Source organism: Lissotriton vulgaris, chromosome 9 (genome assembly GCF_964263255.1).
Source record: "Lissotriton vulgaris chromosome 9, aLisVul1.2, whole genome shotgun sequence".
In the NCBI taxonomy this organism is placed as follows: Eukaryota; Metazoa; Chordata; class Amphibia; order Caudata; family Salamandridae; genus Lissotriton; species Lissotriton vulgaris.
Window position 1 is genome coordinate 955,978,378 of NC_141697.1, and position 22,949 is coordinate 956,001,326.

General features: G+C 44.2%; 1 protein-coding gene across 2 annotated transcripts in view; it reads left to right on the forward strand.

Annotated features, from left to right (window-relative positions):
- Positions 1–22,949, forward strand: part of LOC147692604 (semaphorin-3B-like) — a 525,181-nt gene that overhangs the window by 411,732 nt on the left and 90,500 nt on the right. For both annotated transcript variants that reach the window (XM_086938809.1, XM_086938808.1), the window contains exons 3-4: positions 1,533–1,690; positions 7,355–7,417. In XM_086938809.1, coding sequence (XP_086794935.1) covers positions 1,533–1,690; positions 7,355–7,417 — 221 coding nt within the window. The remainder of the gene's footprint in view (positions 1–1,532; positions 1,691–7,354; positions 7,418–22,949) is intronic.

A 22,949-nucleotide genomic window follows, 5' to 3' on the forward strand; every position in this document is an offset into this window, starting at 1 on the left:
TGTCCCTCAAGTACCCATGTCCCTCAAGTACCCATCCATCTACATTGATGTCCCTCAAGTACCCATCCATCTACATTGATGTCCCTCAAGTACCCAATCATCTACAGTGATGTCCCTCAAGTACCCATCCATCTACAGTGATGTCCCTCAAGTACCCATCCATCTACATTGATGTCCCTCAAGTACCCATCCATCTACAGTGATGTACCTCAAGTACCCATCCATCTACAGTGATGTCCTCAAGTATATCCATCTACATTGATGTCCCTCAACAACCCATCCAGCTACAGTGATGTCCCTCAAGTACCCATCCATCTGCAGTGATGTCCCTCAAGTACCCATCCATTTACATTGATGTCTCTCAAGTACCCATCCATCTACATTGATGTCCCTCAAGTACCCATCCATTTACAGTGATGTCCCTCATGTACCCATCCATCTACAGTGATATCCCTCAAGTACCCATCCATCTGCAGTGATATCCCTCAAGTACCCATCCATCTACAGTGATGTCCCTCATGTCCCCATCCATCTACAGTGATGTCCTCAAGTATATCCATCTACATTGATGTCCCTCAACAACCCATCCATCTACAGTGATGTCCCTCAAGTACCCATCCATTTACAGTGATGTCCCTAAAGTACCCATCCATTTACATTGATGTCTCTCAAGTACCCATCCATCTACATTGATGTCCCTCAAGTACCCATCCATTTACAGTGATGTCCCTCATGTACCCATCCATCTACAGTGATATCCCTCAAGTACCCATCCATCTGCAGTGATATCCCTCAAGTACCCATCCATCTACAGTGATGTCCCTCATGTCCCCATCCATCTACAGTGATGTCCCTCAAGTACCCATCCATCTACAGTGATGTCCCTCAAGTACCCATCCATTTACAGTGATGTCCCTCAAGTACCCATCCATTTACATTGATGTCTCTCAAGTACCCATCCATCTACATTGATGTCCCTCAAGTACCCATCCATTTACAGTGATGTCCCTCAAGTACCCATCCATCTACATTGATGTCTCTCAAGTACCCATCCATCTACAGTGATGCCCCTCAAGTACCCATCCATCTACAGTGATGTCCCTCAAGTACCCATCCATTTACAGTGATGTCCCTCAAGTACCCATCCATCTACATTGATGTCTCTCAAGTACCCATCCATCTACATTGATGTCCCTCAAGTACCCATCCATTTACAGTGATGTCCCTCATGTACCCATACAGATGTCCTGTGATGTCTCTCCACTAACCATGAAGAGATACAGTGATGTCCCTCATGTCTCCTGCAGACCTACAGAAATGTCTTTCTTGTATCACATCTTGATTTACAACAATGCCCCCTGTATGCTCCATCTAGACTCGCAGTGATGTCGCTCATGCTTATTTAAAATAATGTTCCTCAAGTACTCCACACAAGCTTACACTGTTGTTGTGCTATGTAGATTGAAAGTGACAATCGTCGTATGTATACATATCGAGACTTACATTTATGTCTCTCTTGTATCCCTATGCAGACTTGCAGTCCTTCCCGGGGCTGAGGACGTATGAGTTGGAGCGGTCTTGCTGCTACGATGCTCTGCTACTGGATGAGGAACGTGGACGGCTCTTTGTGGGTGCGAAGAACTACCTGGCCTCCCTGAGCCTGGAGAACATTAGCAAGCAGGACCAGAAGGTGAGATGCCCCCTGCATCCCCTTAATGATCCCTGCACCACACAAATGCATCTTTTAGGGTCTGTCCCTGGGTGCCGTCATAATTAAGGCTCCCTGATTTCCGTTTTTACTGTTTTTTTACAAATAAATACAGACAGAAAGCCTTTTATTTTCCTGTCTGTATTTATTTGTAAATGTTGAGAAAAACTGAAATTAGGTTGTTTTTGAGTGATTCTAAATGCTCTCATGTCACGACTGCCGGGTCAATAGAGGTGTGGATTGTCAAGTAAGGGAGGTAAAAAGAAATACATTTTAGTAATGAGGTTTAAACAGCAGTAGATATGCACAAAGTTGTTACTAAACTCTGCATGTTTTCATATAAATACTTCGACCTGTCATCTGTAGGTGTTCATACTACTGGAACCTGTTGGGCATTCAAGTCAAGTCAAAACCACTTTATTCGAATAATTAAAATCATAAAAGGTACATATTAAAAACACACAATTTGTAATATTCAGTTAAAACGGTTAAAACAATTGTACTTCTTAAAAGATATCAGTCAGAATAAGAAAGGGGTTATCAATGGGTAATCATACATTTCAATCAGTAAAATTTTAACAATTGTATGTCGGCACTCATATGACCACGACTAAAAAAGGAGAGATAGAAATAATAGGGTGCACAGCTGGTCAACAAACAGCACTATTTACACATCTTTGATTCTTAACACGTACAGCTGCAACAAAGTAACTTGCGATATTAAAAATAATCCAAGGAGTTTCCAGTAGTTGTAAGTAAAGCAGGGCAGGCTTAGCCGGAACTACCCCTATTCCTTTTAACAGTGGTATTATACATTTTATCCTAATATCATAATAATAATCACAGAAGAGGGTAAAGTGCATTGTGTCCTGGATAGAGCTATCATCACATTTACAAAGGGCTGTGTCAGCAGGCTTACTCCACCCGTCGTACATACCCAATACAAAATGTTTTAGATTAAAACGTTGGGCATTCAAGTAAGAGTGTATATTTATTGGGTCAGTAAAAGTGGAAATGTACCAGATTCAGCTTTATTTTTTAGCAAACCCCAAAATATATGTGGCTAAACACAAATAAAATTAGCAAAAAATAAATATAGATAAATACAGAGGGAAATGTCAAAAAATAAATACCATAAAACCGTGAGCGCTAATCATAATGTGTACTATCTCCAAGCCAGGTGACTCAGGATTCAACACCTACACACAGGATTTGCTATGCTGTCTCCATGCTGGGAAATTTCAGGGTTCTACTTCAAGTCTCTGGATTTGGTGTTCTATTTAAAGGCCGTGGAAGACTGGCGGTCTGCCCCCTAGTCTCATTAGTTTATCTATAGCCCTCAAATCTCTGGTCCTGGCCCTTGCCTCGTCATTTGCTGTAGTATTTGACCTCTAGTCCCTTGATTTCCTGTACTAGAGACGTAACCGGACAAGAACTGTTGGTATTCGTGACCATGTTCTGCTAGCACCAGGACGTACAGGATTCTGCCATAGGGTAAGTGGTCTGGAGAGCGATGTGTGGAGCCTAGATGACTCTAGCTCTCCCCACGCTTCACACAATGCGCACATTCCACCTGTCATGTATGAAAAGCCCCGGCATCTCTCGCCATGGGAAACAGCAGGATGGGGTCGAGGGGCGGCCGGGAGGCTTTGTTCTGCCCCGCATGGAACTCCGAGCATCTCAGATCCTTCTATCAGCCTCTCCAATCCCTAACCCCCCACGCCACACCCGCAACCTACCATGAAATTACATTTAATGAAACATACGCCCACCTGGAGAACCATTATTAAGAGAATGGTTTGAATCTATTTGTAGTTAGAGAGGTTGGATTTTACTACTGGGGAAATACTCCTGTGGTTGTATGTGGGCACGCCTCTCTAATGGCTTGAGAGACACACCGGTGCATGTAAGTGGGGACGGAGTGTTTTTTTTTACAATCGGTGTTACCTTTTTTCACCTGTGTAGCCCACCTGGGCCGATATAGGTGGGCCTCTGCTTAGTGATTAAATATCCACCTCCTATCTGTGCAGACTTTCTTTTGGATGTTGGGCACGAGGCCCACAATGCCATCTGACTCTGGTCTCCCCAGACAAAAAATGCTGAAAGATTAAGTAAGCATTGCCTACTTAGATCAGCACTGTATACCTTACCCATACCAGGGCCACTGGAATTATGTGAACTTGAGACCACAGTATTTTCCGCATAATTATAGATTTGCTGCATTTGCCACATAATCTATCATCTGCTGCTCAAACTGCAGATTTCAACAAAAAGAAGTTTTGTTTCTAGCACAAACAGATCAAAAGTTTCTAAAAATGCAGCCGCTCATGTTGCACACAGTTATTTCTGAATTTCGGTGTCAAAGTAGTGCTTATGAAGCCAAACCTTTTTTGAAATTTTTTTTTACTAATATTTTTTATTTGTTTTTCCTTACAACATATAACATATAATCGTCAACGCTTTGTCGATACAGGGTAACAGCCCAGACTAGCTATGTTACTAGTAGTACAGTTTCACAAAATATATGCCTGGCTGCCCCCCCCCCCCCCCCCCTATCCATTGTCCCAATGAGAGGAAAAAGGGGGGTGTGAAAGGGGAAAAGAATAGGAAATTAAGGTGGAGAGAAAAGGGGATAGCATACCAGAAGATTACTAACTTCTCAAAGGTGTCTTGATCTAGTAGGGGTGGTGGCTTTGAGCCAATTGTTTGCGTTTTGTTAGCACTCTTCATGGCTGTTCGTATGGGTCTAGGAGCTTGTCCAAGGGCACCCACATGCCCCTGTGGGGTTGTCTCCATGGTGTGTTTCGTAAAGCAATGTTGTCAGCTCCTCTGAGGTACGTCACCCAGTTGAGCCAACCCTTGAAGGTTGCCTTGGAAGTGTCTTTCCATTTGGTGAGTACTATTTTGACTGTTGCTGTTAGCAGGAGATCTAGTAGGTCTCTGTCTTGTTGTGAGACTAGCGCTGTTGTTATAAATGCGGTGACAAGTGTAGCAAAATCTTCTTTTAGTGTGCATCCTAACGTTTTATTTATGAAGGTGAATATTCTGTCCCAACTTTTTTTTACCTTGGGGCAGTGATAGATAAGGTGTGCCAGGTCCCCCTTTTCCTTGTCACAGTTGCCCAGAAAGTGTTAACATATAAAAAGCCAAAATAATTAATATCAACACAAAATGTGCCGCATTATGCTGCATAATTAACCCTTCCTTGATGCAAAATTTAGTTCACCCTGGTGTATAATTTGGTCCTCCTCTGTCACATAATTCAAGCGGCTCTGTCTTTTTCTTGAATAGCTGTTTGTGCTTATCTTGGTTAGCTGTTTGCACACTGGACTCTTTAGATGTATTTTTGCTGTCGATTTTCAGAACTGTATGGTTGAGAACCTTCATAGAAATAGAAGGAGTGTTGGTGGGCACGTTTGGCCTTCATTGGTAGAGTTTGTATCTGTAAACCCAAACGGGCTCACTGGTTTTGCTGGACATGATATGGTAGCATTGGTAGAGTTGAATGTTTGGGTGGACCTAGTCATGGCACACAGGCAGAGGTGCTGATGAGGAATGAGTTGTATTTGAAGAGCTAAGTGGGGAATAGCTAGCATATGACTTTGGGTAAGGTTTCCAAAGGATAGGTGTGTGTGTGTGTGTGTATGTGTGTTTTGGAGGACTTAAGGGCAGTCATGAAGTAGAGGGGACTGCTGATTAGTATTAAATTGCATTAACTTAGCAGTGTTGGGTCCCAGAGGTAAAACAGCATGGGTTGAATCAGAGCCCCGTGGAGATTTATTGGACTTGCGGCATGTGGTGCTCTGTGAGAGGGAGTATACTGAATGAAGGAACTTTGTAAATGGGGCATCTAATTGATCACATGTGGTGCTGCAGGAGAGGATTGCAGTATATTGCCAGAGGTGTGTGAGCACTGTTTTTGTATGCTGTGTGTTTGTAAAAAGTTGCTGGGGGCACAGGGAAGTTTTATGTATTTTGGGGGCCCTGGGCCAAAGGTATTTTGGGGGCTCCTGTTCAGGACAGCTTTGATTTTATGATCCAGTTTCAGCTCTTTCATGCCCTCTTTGGGCAAATTCTAAATGTGTGTACATCTGATATTGAGGGATAGTAACGTGTGTTTTCAGTTTTGTAACACAGCAAAGCTAACTAATATTGCAAATAATCTCTGTCACACCCTCCCATTTTTCATGTGAAAAATAAACTTTTTATATGGATGTTGCATGAAACGTAAACACATTGTGTCTGCAAAATGTCTATAGTAGACTTACATGTTAATAATAAATGATAGAAAAAAGGCTATTTACAACAATCTGTTTCAAAATTGTTCAAGGTCACCAGGGCAACATTCTCTGCAGAACAGAGATGGCTTTATCAGGCCCCCCCTGAAAGGCTGCGGTCCTGGGCCAGAGCCCAAACCTTAAAACCTCTCTGCCGGGACAGTGATGAGATGGAGAGGCCTGATGATCAGATATAAGTTGCTTTAATAGAGCAGCGTTGGACTCCGCTGCTAGAAAAGCATTGGTTGAATGAGTTCCTGCGGTGTGTGTGTGTGTGTGTGTGCTTTCATTTGACTGCTTGTGTGTGTCATGTGGTTGGACAGTGATGGACCAGCAGAGGATAACTTGTCAGGTTTAATGTGTTAACAGAGCAGTGTTGACCCCAGTGCTATAAGAACATGGCTTGGGTAAGATCCTCGTGACATGCTTTGGGCGCAGAGCGTGTGGTGCTCTGTGATGGAGAGGATACTGAAAGAAGAACATGTACGTCTATGACAAGTAGTGCTGCTGGCGAGGATCACGGTACATTTAAAGAGGTGTGCCTGTGCTGACGTGCGTGTATCTGATGTGTTTCTGAAAAATCGGAGGGCAATTATGGGCTGCAAGGCAGCTGCTGATCAGGATTAAGTTACACTAACAGCGTTATGTGCACGTGTGTGCCAGCATTAAACTGCATTAGCAGAGCATCGTGTGCATGTGTGTGCCAGCATTAAACTGCATTAGCAGAGCATCGTGTGCATGTGTGTGCCAGCATTAAACTGCATTAGCAGAGCATCGTGTGCATGTGTGTGCCTGCATTTGGCTGCATGTGTGTGTTATGTGAGCGGCCAGTGATGGACTGTTGATCACGATTAAACTGCATTAACAGAGCATCGTGTGCATGTGTGTGCCTGCATTAAACTGCATGTGTGTGTTATGTGAGTGGACAGTGATGTGCTGTTGACCAGGTTTAAACTGCATTAAGACCATTGTGTGCATGTGTGTGCTTGCATTTGGCTGCATGTGTGTGTTATGTGGCTGGACAGTGATGGACTGTTGATCAGGATTAAACTGTATCAATAGAGCATCGTGTGCATGTGCGTGCTTGCATTTGGTTGGGTCCATGTGTTATGTGACTGGGCAGTGATGTGCTGTTCACCAGGATTAAACTATATTAACAGAGCTATGTTGGGCCCCAGTGCTAGAAAAGCATGGCTGGGTGAGACCCTCCTAGAGGTGCGGTGGGCGCGCGGCATGTGCTGCTCTGTGTTTGCTTTATGAGCCTTCAGCATTGCTAACAATGGACGCAAATAGTTTCGAAGAAAAGTTGAGCCCAGCTGCTTTGTCATCTGCCCTCATGGGCTCTCTCTGTCTCTTTGTCTCCCTGCAGGTTCATTGGCCAGCTCCGGTGGAGTGGAGAGAGGAATGCAACTGGGCCGGGAAAGACATCAATGTGCGTGAGCTCCCAATTTCTGCGCAGTCAGCTGTGTCCGGGGGGCTGTCTGGTTGCCACGGAGCGAGTGATTGAAATGTCGGCTGCTTTGTACCTGAGTAAAGCCTGTGATAACGGATGAGTTTTCATTCTCTGGCAACTCCCGCAAGTATTTCCATTAATATTACTTCCCCCGGGGCGAATGCAAGGGCATCTTCCAGGCCAAGGTAGCTGGGCCCTGTGGCCTTTTCTGGCCACACCTTCATCCCTGAGAGGTCGTGGCATAATCAGAGAGGTCATGGCCGGATCTGTGAGAGCCCATGGCAGAAGCATGATGCTGTGGAAAACTCTCTGAGAAACTGTGGCAGACTCAGAGAGGCCGTAGAAGAATCTCTGAAAGACTGTGGCAGAATCAGATGTCATGTCTAGGAGACCCTGGCAGAATCTGAGATGCTGCGGAGGGAACCTCTAAGAGACCCTGGCAGAATCTGAGATGCTGCGGACGAATCTCTAAGAGACCCTGGCAGAATCTGAGATGCTGCGGCCGAATCTCTAAGAGACCCTTGCAGAATCTGAGATGCTGCGGCCGAATCTCCAAGAGACCCTGGCAGAATCTAAGATGCTGCGGCCGAATCTCCAAGAGACCCTGGCAGAATCTGAGATGCTGCGGCCGAATCTCCAAGAGACCCTGGCAGAATCTAAGATGCTGCGGCCGAATCTCCAAGAGACCCTGGCAGAATCTGAGATGCTGCGGCCGAATCTCCAAGAGACCCTGGCAGAATCTGAGATGCTGCGGCCGAATCTCCAAGAGACCCTGGCAGAATCTGAGATGCTGCGGCCGAATCTCCAAGAGACCCTGGCAGCATCTGAGATGCTGCGGCCGAATCTCCAAAATCTGAGATGCTGCGGCTGAATCTCCAAGAGACCCTGGCAGAATCTGAGATGCTGCGGAGGGAACCTCTAAGAGACCCTGGCAGAATCTGAGATGCTGCGGCCGAATCTCTAAGAGACCCTTGCAGAATCTGAGATGCTGCGGCCGAATCTCCAAGAGACCCTGGCAGAATCTAAGATGCTGCGGCCGAATCTCCAAGAGACCCTGGCAGAATCTGAGATGCTGCGGCCGAATCTCCAAGAGACCCTGGCAGAATCTAAGATGCTGCGGCCGAATCTCCAAGAGACCCTGGCAGAATCTGAGATGCTGCGGCCGAATCTCCAAGAGACCCTGGCAGAATCTGAGATGCTGCGGCCGAATCTCCAAGAGACCCTGGCAGAATCTGAGATGCTGCGGCCGAATCTCCAAAATCTGAGATGCTGCGGCTGAATCTCCAAGAGACCCTGGCAGAATCTGAGATGCTGCGGAGGGAACCTCTAAGAGACCCTGGCAGAATCTGAGATGCTGCGGCCGAATCTCTAAGAGACCCTTGCAGAATCTGAGATGCTGCGGCCGAATCTCCAAGAGACCCTGGTAGAATCTGAGATGCTGCGGAGGGAACCTCTAAGAGACCCTGGCAGAATCTGAGATGCTGCGGAGGGAACCTCTAAGAGACCCTGGCAGAATCTGAGATGCTGCGGCCGAATCTCTAAGAGACCCTTGCAGAATCTGAGATGCTGCGGCCGAATCTCCAAGAGACCCTGGCAGAATCTAAGATGCTGCGGCCGAATCTCCAAGAGACCCTGGCAGAATCTGAGATGCTGCGGCCGAATCTCCAAGAGACCCTGGCAGAATCTAAGATGCTGCGGCCGAATCTCCAAAATCTGAGATGCTGCGGCTGAATCTCCAAGAGACCCTGGCAGAATCTGAGATGCTGCAGAAGTTTCTCTGATTCTGCCGTGGTCTCTTTGAGATTCTTCCCTGACATCTCTGAATCTGTCATGGTCTCTAAGACGTGGCACCTGATACTGCCATGGTCTCTCTGAGACTCTGCATTGGCCTCTCAGAAATTCTTCCATGATATCTATGATTCTGCCATGTTCTTTCAAAGATGGTGCCATGACTTCTCAGATTCTGCTGTGGTCTCTCTGAGGTTCTTCCATGGAAGACCATGGTAGAATGTAGATATCATGGAAGGATCTCTGATAGACAGTGGCAGAATCAGAGATGTCCGGGAAGAATTTGCAAGAGACCACGGCGGACTCTGAGATGACATGGAGCCATCTGTAAAAGACCATGGCAGAAACAGAGATGCCGTGGACGAATCTCAAATTCTGCCATGGTTTCTTGGAGAGACTTCCCTGACATATCTGATTTTACCATGTTCTTTCAGAGATTGTACCATGACTTCCCAGATTCTGCTGTGGTCTCTCAGAGATTCTTCCATGGGAGACCATAGTAGAATGTGAGATGTCATGAAAGATCTCTGATAGACAGTAGCAGAATCAGAGATGCCAGGGAAGAAACTCAGTGAGATAATGGCAGAAACAGAAATGTCTGAGAGACCGTCACAGAATCTTTAGAGACCAAGGCAGAATCAGAGATGTCAGGGAAGAATCTCTCAAAAAGACCGTGGCGGTATCTGAGATGTTATGGAACAATCTCTAAAAGACCATGGCAGAAACAGAGATGCCCTGGAAGAATCTCTGAAAGACCCCAGCAGAATCTGAGAAGTCATGGTAGATTCTCTGAGGGACCATGTCAGAATCAAATATGTCATGGACGAATCTCTGAGAGTCCATGGCAGAATCAGATGTCATGTCATAGAGACCATGACAGAAGCAGAGATGTCAGGGAATAATCTCCTAGAGACAACAGCAGAATGCGAGATGTCATGGAAGAATCTCTGGGAAGCTGTTGCAGAAACTAAGAGAGGTCATGCATTCTTGTTACACATCAACGTAGCATTAATATACAGTGAGTTGTGCCAAAATCTCGGTGACATCCTGTGAGAATCTGCCAAGCTGTAGTAACTCTTTAAGAGATTGTAGAAGGTCTGCCTGGGCCGTTGCAGCACATCGGACTAGGTTAGACAGAATGTTGCATATTTATTATGGATCTCCTCTAAGATCGCTGATTGCTAGGAAGTTTGTAGCAAAAGCTCCATGGGGTTGTAGTAGAAACTCTGAGAGGTCCTGGAAATATAAGAGTTTGTAGTATGGCCACACCAGCCTGGTAAAAGTTGTAGCAGAAGATGTTAGATTGTAGCAACATCTCTTAAGTGGTTTTAAATGAATCTCTGAGAATGTGTAGTAGAGTCTCTAATAGGGTGTATCAGAGATATGTATGAGCTGCTGTAGAATCTCTGAGCGGTTGTATCAGGATACCTGTCGCTTTACAGCAGAGTCTGAGAGGTTGTAGCCAAATCTCTGGGCATTTGTAGCAGAACACTAACCGAGTGCAGTAGCATAAACACTAAGAAGTTGTAGCAGAAACTTGTATCAGTTGTAGTAGAAAAGTAAATATGTTGTAGTAGAATCTCTGAAAAGGAGACTTATTGGCATCAAGTCTTAAGAAATTGTAGATGGGTGTCTGAAATACTAGGACAGAGTACGTAAGATGTCTCAAGAGAATGTTTACGAAGTCTTGGCAAAGAGCCTGAAAGACATCAGCAGAATGTCTGAGAGACCAGACTTCTCACTGGCAGAAGAAAGTGCAAGAGGGCAGCACTTTATCTACATGGGTATGAGTCCAGAGGAAACCCTCGAAATGCTCAAGACACCTTGATGTGGCCAGGAGTACTAAAGGCATATTAGGTGCAGGGAATAGCTTATGATAGTGGTGTGCCTTTCTCGAATGAATGTGTGAGTTGCTGTACTTCTAGGAATCTATGAGATCCATTACCTCCCTAGCGCCTACAGCGGTCTAGTGCGGGAATCACACAAGTCACAAAACTAACTCAGAGCTTAACTCATGCATGCAATGCTTGTTTTTCATGGGGATGGAAAGTATTTGGAGTTAAAAAAAAAAGAACATTCCATCGCGGGTGAAAAGCTGGTTACTTAAGGCGGTTCTTTCTCTTGACTAGTTAATAGCTCCTGCGACGTCATATCCCTGTGCTGTTATGGTTGGCTCTGGGGCACATTGTTCACCCGCCCAAACGCTTGCAGAACTATTCGAAAACACCAGCACATTTTTGTGAATTGCCTTCTGGCTTTGGTTAGACCACGCCAAGATTCAGGATCATTTTTGCAAAGTTGTACATTTTTGTGTGCGCTCATTGCCTAAAGCACATTGAGGATAGTATTTTGCAAACTTGTAGATTTTCATACTTTGAGCACTCCCGCATTGTGCAAAGGTATTCCTGCTTTTAACTCAGTAAATACACTCTAAGTTAATAATTATTTGATATCTTAGGGAAATGGTCTTTAAGCCATTTGTCATGAATTGGCTTCAGGCAGGGTATCCTGTGTCTGGGTACATTTTTTGTGAAGGGATAATTTTACCTAGGGGAACCCTGTTTCTGGTCCTTGGTTTTCCTTTTAGAAACTACAGTTATCAGGTCCTTGAGTTGAATGGGTTTGAAGTGATCCAAGAGTGCAAGCCCAGAATGCATTAGATTGTTGATTGAGAACCCATAATATAAACATTGTTGTGTCCTGTGACCAGGGCGTATTTGATTTCTCTGAAGATAGTCCCCAACAACAAAAGGGTGATAGTACTGTGCAACTTGATATTTAGACCTTAAATGGACACATGTTCTTGGCCTTAAGATATAGGTTCCAGCACAGTGAGGTTCAAAGTTCCAACTCATGTCTCCGTCGTTAGATTAACACTTTAGCCGCAGCTGTTATTTTGAGGCAGAACGGCGGTTCCGCGGAGTGGGCTGGGTCGCGTCGACGGCCAACGGCAGCAGTTAAAGGGTTAAGCAATGTGGCCTCCATATCTAATGCCCTCATTGTCCCTGTCATACTTCCCACAGCCTTGTCACTGTTGAACTACTTTGAATTCAGCTGAAATGAAGGCTGCCTGATCCAGATCTGAATCTGTCTGTATTTCAGGCACCATTGTGTACAGGGCTTCACACTCCTCTTCCATGAGTACATTGCCCCACTCATTATCTTGGGAGCAGGGACAGACCTCCAGTCTGTGAACAGTGTGGTTCTCTTTTTAGGTCTGGCTCGATAGCAGAGATGTGGCTAGACAATGTGAAGAACTTAAAAAAGAGTTTACATTAGTTTTGCAGAGAGGGGCTTTGGCTCCACCCACATGTTGGTAGCCAACTGTATGTTTTGATTGGGCAGAAGTTGTCTGCTTCCACAGAAAAAGTGATTCCTCTCCAAAGAATGGTGAATATTTATCTAGCTACCGGAGCCAACAGCAGTATGGCTGCCTGACTTTGAATGTTCTGGGGCACACACATGACATTGTAGTGCTGGTAAAGTGTATTAGATAACTAGATAATTTACAGTATTGATTTTTCCTCTGGCAGCAGCACAGATGTGAGGAGGGCAGTTATATGGGATTTATTGCAGGCCCAGCATCCTCTACTTCCATATTTAACTGTAAATTTCAGAGTGCAGATTTGTAATTGAGAGCAGGATGCGAGGCACAGAGCTACTAATCTACTTTGATTGGTAGGTCTGGCTTGACAGTGCAACTGTCTCCCAACCATATGTTATTAACAAAACAGTTTTCAGTGTCCAACTGAGAAAGTATCTTAGGCTCCGTCCACATGTAGGTGCCTCTGAGTACAGGATTTGAATAAGCCAAATTTGTGTGTTTCCACTAAAACAATTGTTTATATTGCGCTTTTTGGCCTATGGCAAATGTTATAATCCATGCAGCAGAACAATTAGTTATGGTGACAAGCCAATGGTCATGGTTATAGGCCTGGTCCGGATGTATGACGTTACAACGCATACTTTTACTCCGCATACCATTACAACGCGGTATTCACAACGCATACCATTACAACGCATAGCGCTTTGGGGTGCTGGATAGTGGTAAGTATAATTTACTATTCTAACTCCAGTCCCCGTGGACCCTAGGGAAGGTGTTGGATAGTAAATTAAACTTACCTCTTATCCTAGAGCGCCCCCCAGCGCCATGCGTTGTAATGGTATGCGTTGTAATGCCTGCGTTGTAGTGGTAGTGCGTTGTAAAAAATGCGTTGTAACAGGTGCATACCGCCTGATCTTTTGTAGATTGTTATTACTCCATATTAAAGACCACAGGTAGGTATTTTGTTATATGGCATCTCACAGATTACTGTGGTAAACAGTAATTCTGGTGTTGGTTTAACACTTTGACAAACTGTGAATATAGAAAGTTTACTCTGAGAATCCTTATTAAGTCGTCTTAGGTCAGATAGAATTTTGTCTAGCCAACTATAACTTTTCATATCTTTCTAATTTATTGACTGTGTGTCTGTTGCCTTGTGAATAACGCACGCTCAAACCTGTGGCCTGATTTATGGCGACAAGCCATAGGCCTGATTGGTGCACTGGGAAACATTATTGCTGATGCCTGTTTTGAAACATTATGACAGAAGCATATTACATCGCATATTAATTGTAAAAAAGCATTTGTTAAAGCCAGTAAGCCTTTAACAATTGGTTATTATCACATTGTTTTATAGGCTATAGACTGATTTTCTTACACGTAATCTCACAGATTACTGTAGTAGGCAAGGATTTTGATGTTGGCCTGCCACCCACTCTGACAAACCCGAAGGGTTTTTTCACTATGATGATTTTTGTTAGGTCCTGTTGCAAGGGTTTGAATATCGTTTTGCAAGCTGTAGTCCTACTTTCTAAAATAATTTTAGAACTATGCATGATGGTTGCCAGTTTATGTGCTCTTGAATAGGCTGGTATTGGATAAAGTGTAAAACAAATGGTAAGGGATAAAGGCTTTATCGATTCATTTGAAAGTGTAATGCCAGATTTCATAGGTTTGACCTATTTATTATGAAACGTTATGACTAAGTCAATAGGCCTGACCTTATTGTGAAAACCAAGTGTTAAAGACAATAGCTTTTAAGGATGGATTGTTATTCCACTATGCTAAACCCTGTAGGCAGGTATTTTGCTACATGGAATTTCACAGATTACCGTAGTAGGCAATGGTTTTGATATTAGTGATCCGTCAGAACAAACAGTGTGGATCGAAGATAAGCACTACAATGTTCCTTGTTTGGCCCTCTTAGTAGAGATACTATTTTTCTTTGCCAACTGTAATTTTGTGGACATTTATACCTTTATGACTGTATGCCCGATTTTTTTTGTGTGCAAAGTTTACACTCAGCACGGTAGGCTTGAGTTGGTTATAGCGAGAGGCCAATGATAAAGGTTATATGCCTAATTGTGTGTTATGAAAGGTTACAACAAAGGCTGTAGACCTGAAATATTGATTGTGAAAAGCATATGTTAAAGTAAATAGTTATTTTTGGGTAGAATGCTATTAGTATGTATTCAAGCCTATGGAGGGTATTTTGCTATCTAGAATCCACATAATATGAAAGTGTTTTTGTTCTGGTTACGCCCCCTCTGACAAAAAGTTGGTATAGAAGGATCTCCACTGTCCAAATTCTTGTTAGGCCCTCCTAGAAGAGATACTATTTTGCTTTGCCAGCTGTGATTTTGTATACTTTGTCATTTTGTGTCTGATGTTTGTCTCGTGGGAACACTTAAGCTCGGTACTTTAGCCCTTACTTGGTTACGGTGATAAGCCAATGATAGCAATTAGAGGCCTGATTGGTTAACTAGGAAAAAATATTTTGCATGCCGTAGACCTGATCTTGTTATTATGAAGTGTTATGATAAACAAGGTATGCCTGATATATTGATTGTGAAAAGCATATGTTAAAGTCAACAGGCATTTAATGGCTGATTGTTATTTCTCTGCATTAAAGCTTATGCATAGGTGTACTGTTACATGAAATGTCACAGATTTCCTTTTCAGGGACGGATGTTGGTGTTGGTTACTGCTTTTGAAAACCTTAAGTGGTGAAGAACTACACAGTAATACATTCTCTTCTTTGCCGTCTGCCTAGATCTTGTAATACATTTTTTTTTAAATCACCCATCCGTATATAAAAATATATATTTATATAAATGTATAGCTGTCCTTTGAGTCAGCTCTGTTCGGCTATTGTTCTATCTGAGTGTTATTTACACTCTGCTTCCATCCATGACAGCGTACTGCATGGGATAATAGTCTAGACCACATTACTCATAGGTTATTTTGCCCTGTGAATGATAGCATTTTCTGAACACATGTGTACATCCACTTACAAAGGAGTGCACCTCACTGTCAGGGCTGGTTGATGCGTTCTTAAGTTTTCAATGTTCTCCTTTTATAGTTCCACCTACATTCCTTTTCTTGTCTTAATGTTTCTTAAGAGAATACCACAGCTCTCCAGGTAGTGCTAATGGGTCGCTTACTTGCCACTCTTTCAATCTGCATAGGCGTCGCATCCCATGTGGCCACGTCCCCGAAACCAGAGGACCATTATGGAATGCTGTTGTCCATTAGATACTATTCTTTTACCATTATAAGATGGCCAACATATTGGTTCTAAATGTGGAGGCCATGCCGGAACTTTGAAGCAATAATGTACTATTTAGAATACCTTTGCAAGACAGACACAATGTTTAGTTTTGCTATTGTGAGAATATGGCAGCTGTGTTTATACTGCAATATGTTTTCTTTTTTACTTGCATTCTTTTAATTAATCTTGCATATTGTTGAGTTTGTTTGTATTTTATTTCGGTTTTGTTAGAGGTTGAATCCTGTAATGAGTCAAGGGTTGGGGGAATGAAAAGATGAATGACAGAATGCATGTATGATAGCCTACTGAGTGCATAAACTCATCAATGACACAGAAGGACTTTCATTCATAAACCAAACCTTTTGGCATTGGCATTGTTACATTAATGTATTGTTACGTTCGTGTTTGACTACTAAATCTGACCTCTTCTGTGAATATTGTTAATCTCTTCTCATTGTCTCTGCCACCACTAGTTCCTGGGTTTATCTTTGATTTTAGTATCACTTGCCGTAAGTATTATGGCATAACCATCCCTTCCTTACCCCCCACAGAGACCACACCAGGTGCAATGATGTATTTTACCTCCTGCTGTTTCTGTCAAATGTGACTTCAGTGTACTGAGAGTTGAGCATCAAGACGTACAGAGCATGTAAAAATGAATTTTTCATGTTAGCTTTCTTCGCATTTTTTGTTTACTCTTCAGAGTTCTCATACTAGAGTTTATACAAAATGTGCAGCAATTAAAGTACGTGAGGATATATCAATTTGATTGAATTATCTAGTGCCAAGAAAATCACAAGGTGTGGGTTATGCCCTAATTGAAAACCTGACTGAAAAGTGTCCAAAGGGCTGTTGTGAGTACCCACATTACACCATCATGATAGTTAGTAATGCAGCAGGTCTGTTCACTGCCTAATGCAAGAAAGGAAAATTGAACATCTACCCTCAATTAAGGTAGTGAGTCAGCCATAATTGGGGTACAGTGGGCCCTCCACTGCCCACGGCAACCAGGTGCCACTGCACTGGCTGCACAAATTGCAGCTTTTTTCCCTGTGAGTTCTCCTGTGGGAGAAAGCTTGTGCTAGAGAGGCTAGACGGTTGAGTGTAAGTGTGAGCAACTGCTATTAACCCGTTGGCTGCTGCCGTCGGCCAACGGCCATCGCGAGCACTACCTTGGTAGTGCTGCGCACGTCCGTTGGCCGACGCTGCCCCACCCGTTTTTCGAACGTTTAGCACTGGAGCAGAACGTTCGAAGCAGCCAACGGGTTAATAATCGTGTACCATGAACAAGGTATGGTTCCTCCCGCATCGGAGAGTTTTTTATTGGCTTCCTTTTTCAGCACTACATGCTTGCTTTGTTCATGGTGTGCTTGTGAAACTCAAGGGTGAAAACTGTTTTCATGTTAATGTCGCCTGGCCAGCCCATTTGGCTTTGAGTTTTAATCAGATGCAAAGTAGCAGAAGAAAAGGCATATTGCCCCATTCGTAACTTAATTAGAGGCGACTTGTTAAGCAGTATGTCTATTTTTATGATGGGAAGAGAGTTGTAGGAAGAACCTGCCTCCCACTCATTCTTTGTTGGAGAAGCCAAAAGGAGGAAAACTAGGTGGCCTGCCAACCCAGCTCCTTCTCTGTCCAGAGAGATGGTGAGTGCCAGGAATGGCCGGAGATTGTTATTGGCCTGTACTAATGGATTTTGGTGCTGTCTGATCTTCTTACGGTAACTACACCATCTTCTATCCGAGGTGAGGGCATCCATTGGGTCAATTTGAATAGTTCGATAGCTCCACTTTCCACCATATAGCCTTTGGTTGAATTTGAACTTCGAGCTTCCCTAGAATATAGTGTTTTAACTTAAAAGGAGAATGAAATTACACACCATTAGTACCATCTGTCCCACAATGTTTTTTTTTATTCCCTTTGCAAGATCCCTATATTTGTGTCTTGTCCAGGATGCCTATAATCTCAGTGACCACCCAAACTATACAGCTGACTCCCACAGATTTCTTTAGGAAGGTAGTCCCCCGAAGGGCCCACCTACCAATTGTCCTAGACGGGACCTCACACCCACTGAGGAAGAAAGGATATCCTGTACTAGGGCCATTTTCCACCTTGGCACAAGTTCAGAAACACAGTCAGCTGAAATATACCAGCTGAGCCAGAAATCACCGTGAAGGACTTAAGTGACTTGTTACCAAACACAGACGTGAGCTGCAGCAATAGCAACAAAGTGCATTCAACTGAATTCCTGGAGCAGAAACTCTACCTGGCGAACTAACGTCCCTACATCACCATTGCTGCCAAGTTTCCCAGGTACATGCGTAATAAACTTCCCCAGTCTAGGTTTTTCTCTTTGAATTTTGGTACTTCTAGTCCTAGCTTTATAGTGGACCAAACAATGCTATAAGTCCCAGAATTCAAAGAAACACCTGGACTGGGGCAGCTAGACACTCAGGGAGCTGGGAAACTTGACAGGTCTCCATCACTGAAAGGCTTGTTTCTGAAAAAGGTGACCACTGTACCATCTACCCTTTACTGGGTACTGAATAAACTCTGCACCGTCTGTTGGGCACTTCATGACCACAGGCAGGGCTTTAAGTGGGCCAGGTCTCACTGGAACTCAGCACCAGCAGTTTTTTTAAAGGGGGCCTCGAAACGGGTCTCTATCGGGCTCTGCTTTGTGCCCTGGCACAGGCGGTCTGTTTTTTTCAAGACTTCAGTGACAGCAGGCATATCGATGTGCGTGTGCTCACACTGCTCACTTCTCACTAGTGGAGAAGTTACAGCATGACACCATGCCAGGTGAGCATTGTAGGTGAAGGCAAATCATTCAAAGAGAGTCATTTTCCCTCTGGATTTCTTTCCTCTTTTTGAAACTTAGTAGCAGCAACGTTGTTGTGGTGTCACCAGGGCTTTAAGTGGAAGCTTTTTCAATATTATATACAAGCCGTAGTTGCTGCTTATTTAACTTATGCAACTAACAACCATTGACAAAGCCAATAGTCCTGCCTTCTTGAAGGTATGATGTTACTTGTATCATATATCTGGATGCCATGGCAGAAACAGCAAAATACAAGACGGGCGGCACACTATGCTGAGCACAGATTTTTAGTTTATGTGTTTTTAAGCCACGCCCTTAATTACATTGACCACGCCCCTATGAGAGACCCCCCTCCCCCAGTTTTTTCATCCCAATTAAAGCCCTGACCACAGGCCCCCACCGGCCGTGGGCAGAGGTAACAAAAGAGTGACACAGGGTCTCATTGGTGAACATCCTGCAACTGGTGGCCTCGCATCCCTGATTCGGAGCTTGGTAAGCCAGACATTCGCATTCATTGTATGACTCTGTGGCCCATGCAGGCTGGAATTACAAACTGTTGTTTGAGGCTGGAGCCAGTCTGACCCCCCACTCTCCACTGGAATTCCTCTGAAACCTATGACCACGGTCTCCTGTGGGAAGGACTTTTCAGTCAGATCTACACACCCCTAAAGTCCAGTGTCAGCGCACCCCTTTGTAACACTAATCTATTGGCATGTTTCCGTTTATATAATTGAGTCTGCCTCTAAAGAAAAGGTGTTTTGCCCTCATCCTGCCACCAAAACAGGATTAGGGGTTTCCTTTATCCCCATCTTTGGGAGGGATTACTTCAGCTAGATTTGTCTCACGACACCAAACCCACATTAACCCCCCCATTCAGCCTCACAGTCTCTTCAAGGGTGACTTGTTCAGTCAAAGGGACAAAGGCAAAAATCTCTCAAAGTTCTTTAACAATCACTGATGCCCTTTGCCCCCTTGGAGATGTTCAGTTGGGTGGACTTGATAGGTTTTAAGCATCATGAAAATCGAGAATTTACATCGTTGTCACCAGCGCTGAACAAATCTATATATATAAAAACGAAAGTAAGTCTGTTTGTCCTTTATGCATTACTACACCATTCATCCGATCGGCATGAAACTTTGGGAAGTTGTTGAGTACATTCCCGCTAAGGTTTCTGGTAAAAAGAAAAAGAAAAAAAAACATTTGTTAAAAGTTGTTGAGTACACTCCTGCGACGGTTTCTGGCAAAAAAAGAAAAATGTGTTAAATATCGGCCCCCCAGGGCCCTCATAATCTTTCCAATAATGAACGTTTACAGTTTCCGGTGCGACTCGCTTTTGCAATGACCATCAACAAAGCATAAGGACAATCGCTGCAAATATGTGGACTAGATTTGGAGAATCCGTGCTTCTCACATGGACGGTATGTGGCCAGCTCACGCGTCGGAAAACTTTCTGATTTATTCGTGTACGCACCAGACGGAAAAACAAAAAATACCATGTATCCACAACCACTCGAATAAATAAACAGAATTAAAACAACACTTTAAAATGTTTTCCATATTAAAATGAATAAGTTTCAATAAAAATTACACAATGTAAATTGAATGTTATCATAAGAAGTTTCCTTAAATTTCCTTCCTTCTGAGATCGCAGCAACGCGCGACGGGTAAACTAGTACATTATATATAGAATCCGTACACAGGCCAAATGATTTCAACGTAACGTCAACCACGTAATGACAACGTACAGCAGACATTGGGTGATCAAGGTCCCAGCTCACCATGACAGTATTCTGTGCCTCGAGTTTTTGTTACCCCTTTGTTTAAGGGACCTGAACTGCCATTAGTGCAGCAGGTGCGAGGGTAACGGGCCCCAAGTGTACGAGGGGCCACTCCAGCCAACTAGGGTCAGTAGGACTTTGTTTTGCTTTTCTTGGGCCACTTTCCTTTTCTACACTGCGAATATTTGTTAAACGTGTATCTATTTGCACAGTGCATTATCACCCATGGTTAGCCATAAGGATGTATATAATAACCTTTGAGTGAATGAATAATCCCTCCGGGCCCGCTTCCAGGCACATTGTGGCAGTCACAGGTGTTGCGGGGCTTGTAATGCAAGCAGTCAGCCTGATCCCACCCGGGGCAGGCGGGGCCCCGCGTCTGACAGGAAGCAGGCTTGTTTTTTTTATTGCTTTATCTGAAGTGGTAGCAGGTGGCGTCTTTTGTGTCAAGGTGCAAATACCTCCGATAGGCCCAAAACCGCTTGTCTTAATCCCTCTGCACACAAATTACAGCAGTCAAGCCCCTTCGCCCTCCCGGAGCAACCGTCAGGAATCCCCCGCCCCCCACCGCGCCCCCCCCATGACCTTCGACTCTTAAATCCCCACGAGGGCACCGGCTGTGCACAGAGTACGTCGAGGCACTGAAAACCAATCTCAGAGTCTTTACTGTCACTTTTTGATGGAGACTCTAAAGTGTTGGTTTAACCGCCTGGATTGTTCTCTTTTTTTCCCCTCTTGGACCTTTTCTGCTGCTCTTAGCTTCACCCGCACCCCTCCCAACCGTTGGCCTCTTTACAGAGTGTAGACTTTTTACTGCTGCAAAAGCGGATATGCCAGGACTCATTTACATTCTCTTCGTTTTATGCACGGTTTCGAGAATTATGTGACATTGGCGAAAAAAATATTATGTGGCAAAGTTAGAAATCAAGTCGTGAGGCGCCCACTAAGCGATTAAAGAAATTATGCCGCATATTCTGCGGCCTTCTACTATTTTGACATTTTAATTCGTAAACTCTTTAAACTCTTCATACCGAAGGGGTCCCAAAGCTCTAGAAAAGACGGAGCATTCTAAAGAAAGAACGGTATACACATGCAGGAAATCTTATTCCTCACCTATTAATAAATTTGTCTTGCACGGAAGTACAGGGACGCCATTTTATGAAAGTGCCCTTCGCACCTCCCAGGATACATTGTGGGTGTAAAACGTGTACAGATTTGCACTCAGCAGAAAACGAGAATTCCTATGCACACATCTTGTAATAAAAGTGCCATCTATTATTCGCTGCGTTTGGTTATCATGTATCTATTTATTTGGTGGTTTTATAGAGCACTGCACATCGCCTTGCTTCGGGGCGCTGTGGAGGGCTCATTTTGTGGTCTGAGTCGAGGGTGGGGGTTTGGGGATGCTGGAGTTTGCTCGGGTTTTGTTTGGATCAATGTTTGCAGCCTCTGTGCTGCACCTGCCTGGAAGTCAATTAGTAAAACCTGAAAAGTTTCGTTCCGGGTTCTTCCTAAAAGGCATATAATTCCTTTCTGCCCTAAGGGGTTAAGCACATTCCACAGCCTGGGTCCATCGGCATTCAGGGATCCGCCCCCATGTTTCAAGCACCTGAAGGTATGCCATCGCAGTGCTTAATTTGTAAAATAATAAATGCCAGGGCCCACAGTTTAGCTCAGAAGCCCCCAACAGGCACTATTGAATGTCAAGAGTGGCATTTACCAAGGCTGTGTAGTCTTGATTCCACCTCATGCCTCTGAGGCAAAATAAACCATCTGGTGAGCTGAAGAGAGTCCTGTTAGTGCATGACTAAACTATTACAAAAGTATCTAACAAAGCTCCCAAAGGACTCATTTATGGGTTGTAGGGATTAAAAAACTAATTTGCTCGACTCTATAAAGCGTGACCATATAAAATTAGTATTAAAAACACTTCATTGCTCTGGTTTGGCACAAGAATCATGTGCGAGTTTATCTACACAGTGCACGAAGACTACTGCGACAAAAGACCACAATATTTGTAGAACATGGCCTCACCTAGGTGCAGGGCTCTAGTCGGGGTACCACGCAGGTGGACGGCGTCCCCCCACTTATTTGACCGGGAACTGGAGCAAATGGAGCCAAATATTCACTCTTTGACCTCTCTGGGGCGAGATCGGAGCTCATTCAGAACGCTGCTCACGCGCTGACTTCTCTGACGCAATCGCATCTGAGGGGTGAGCGAGGGGGAGGCAATGAGTCTGATGGTGCCAGCCACCTTTCGTGACATCACTTCATGTCGTGACGTCAGCGTCCACCCACTTCTTTTTTTAGGACTTGTGCCCTGCCTAGGTGGCAAGCAGGATCATGTGCTCACAGATACCTAGTCAGTGCTTAATTTGTGCCAGTGGTAGCAGATGGAGCGCCCGGGCACACGTTTTTGGGGACCAGCACTTATTTTTTGTCATTAGGATTTGACCCAGAGCAAGAGACAGAAAACACAAAGGGGGGAAGAAAGAGGAAGAGGCACAGTGACAAAGAAAGAAAGGAG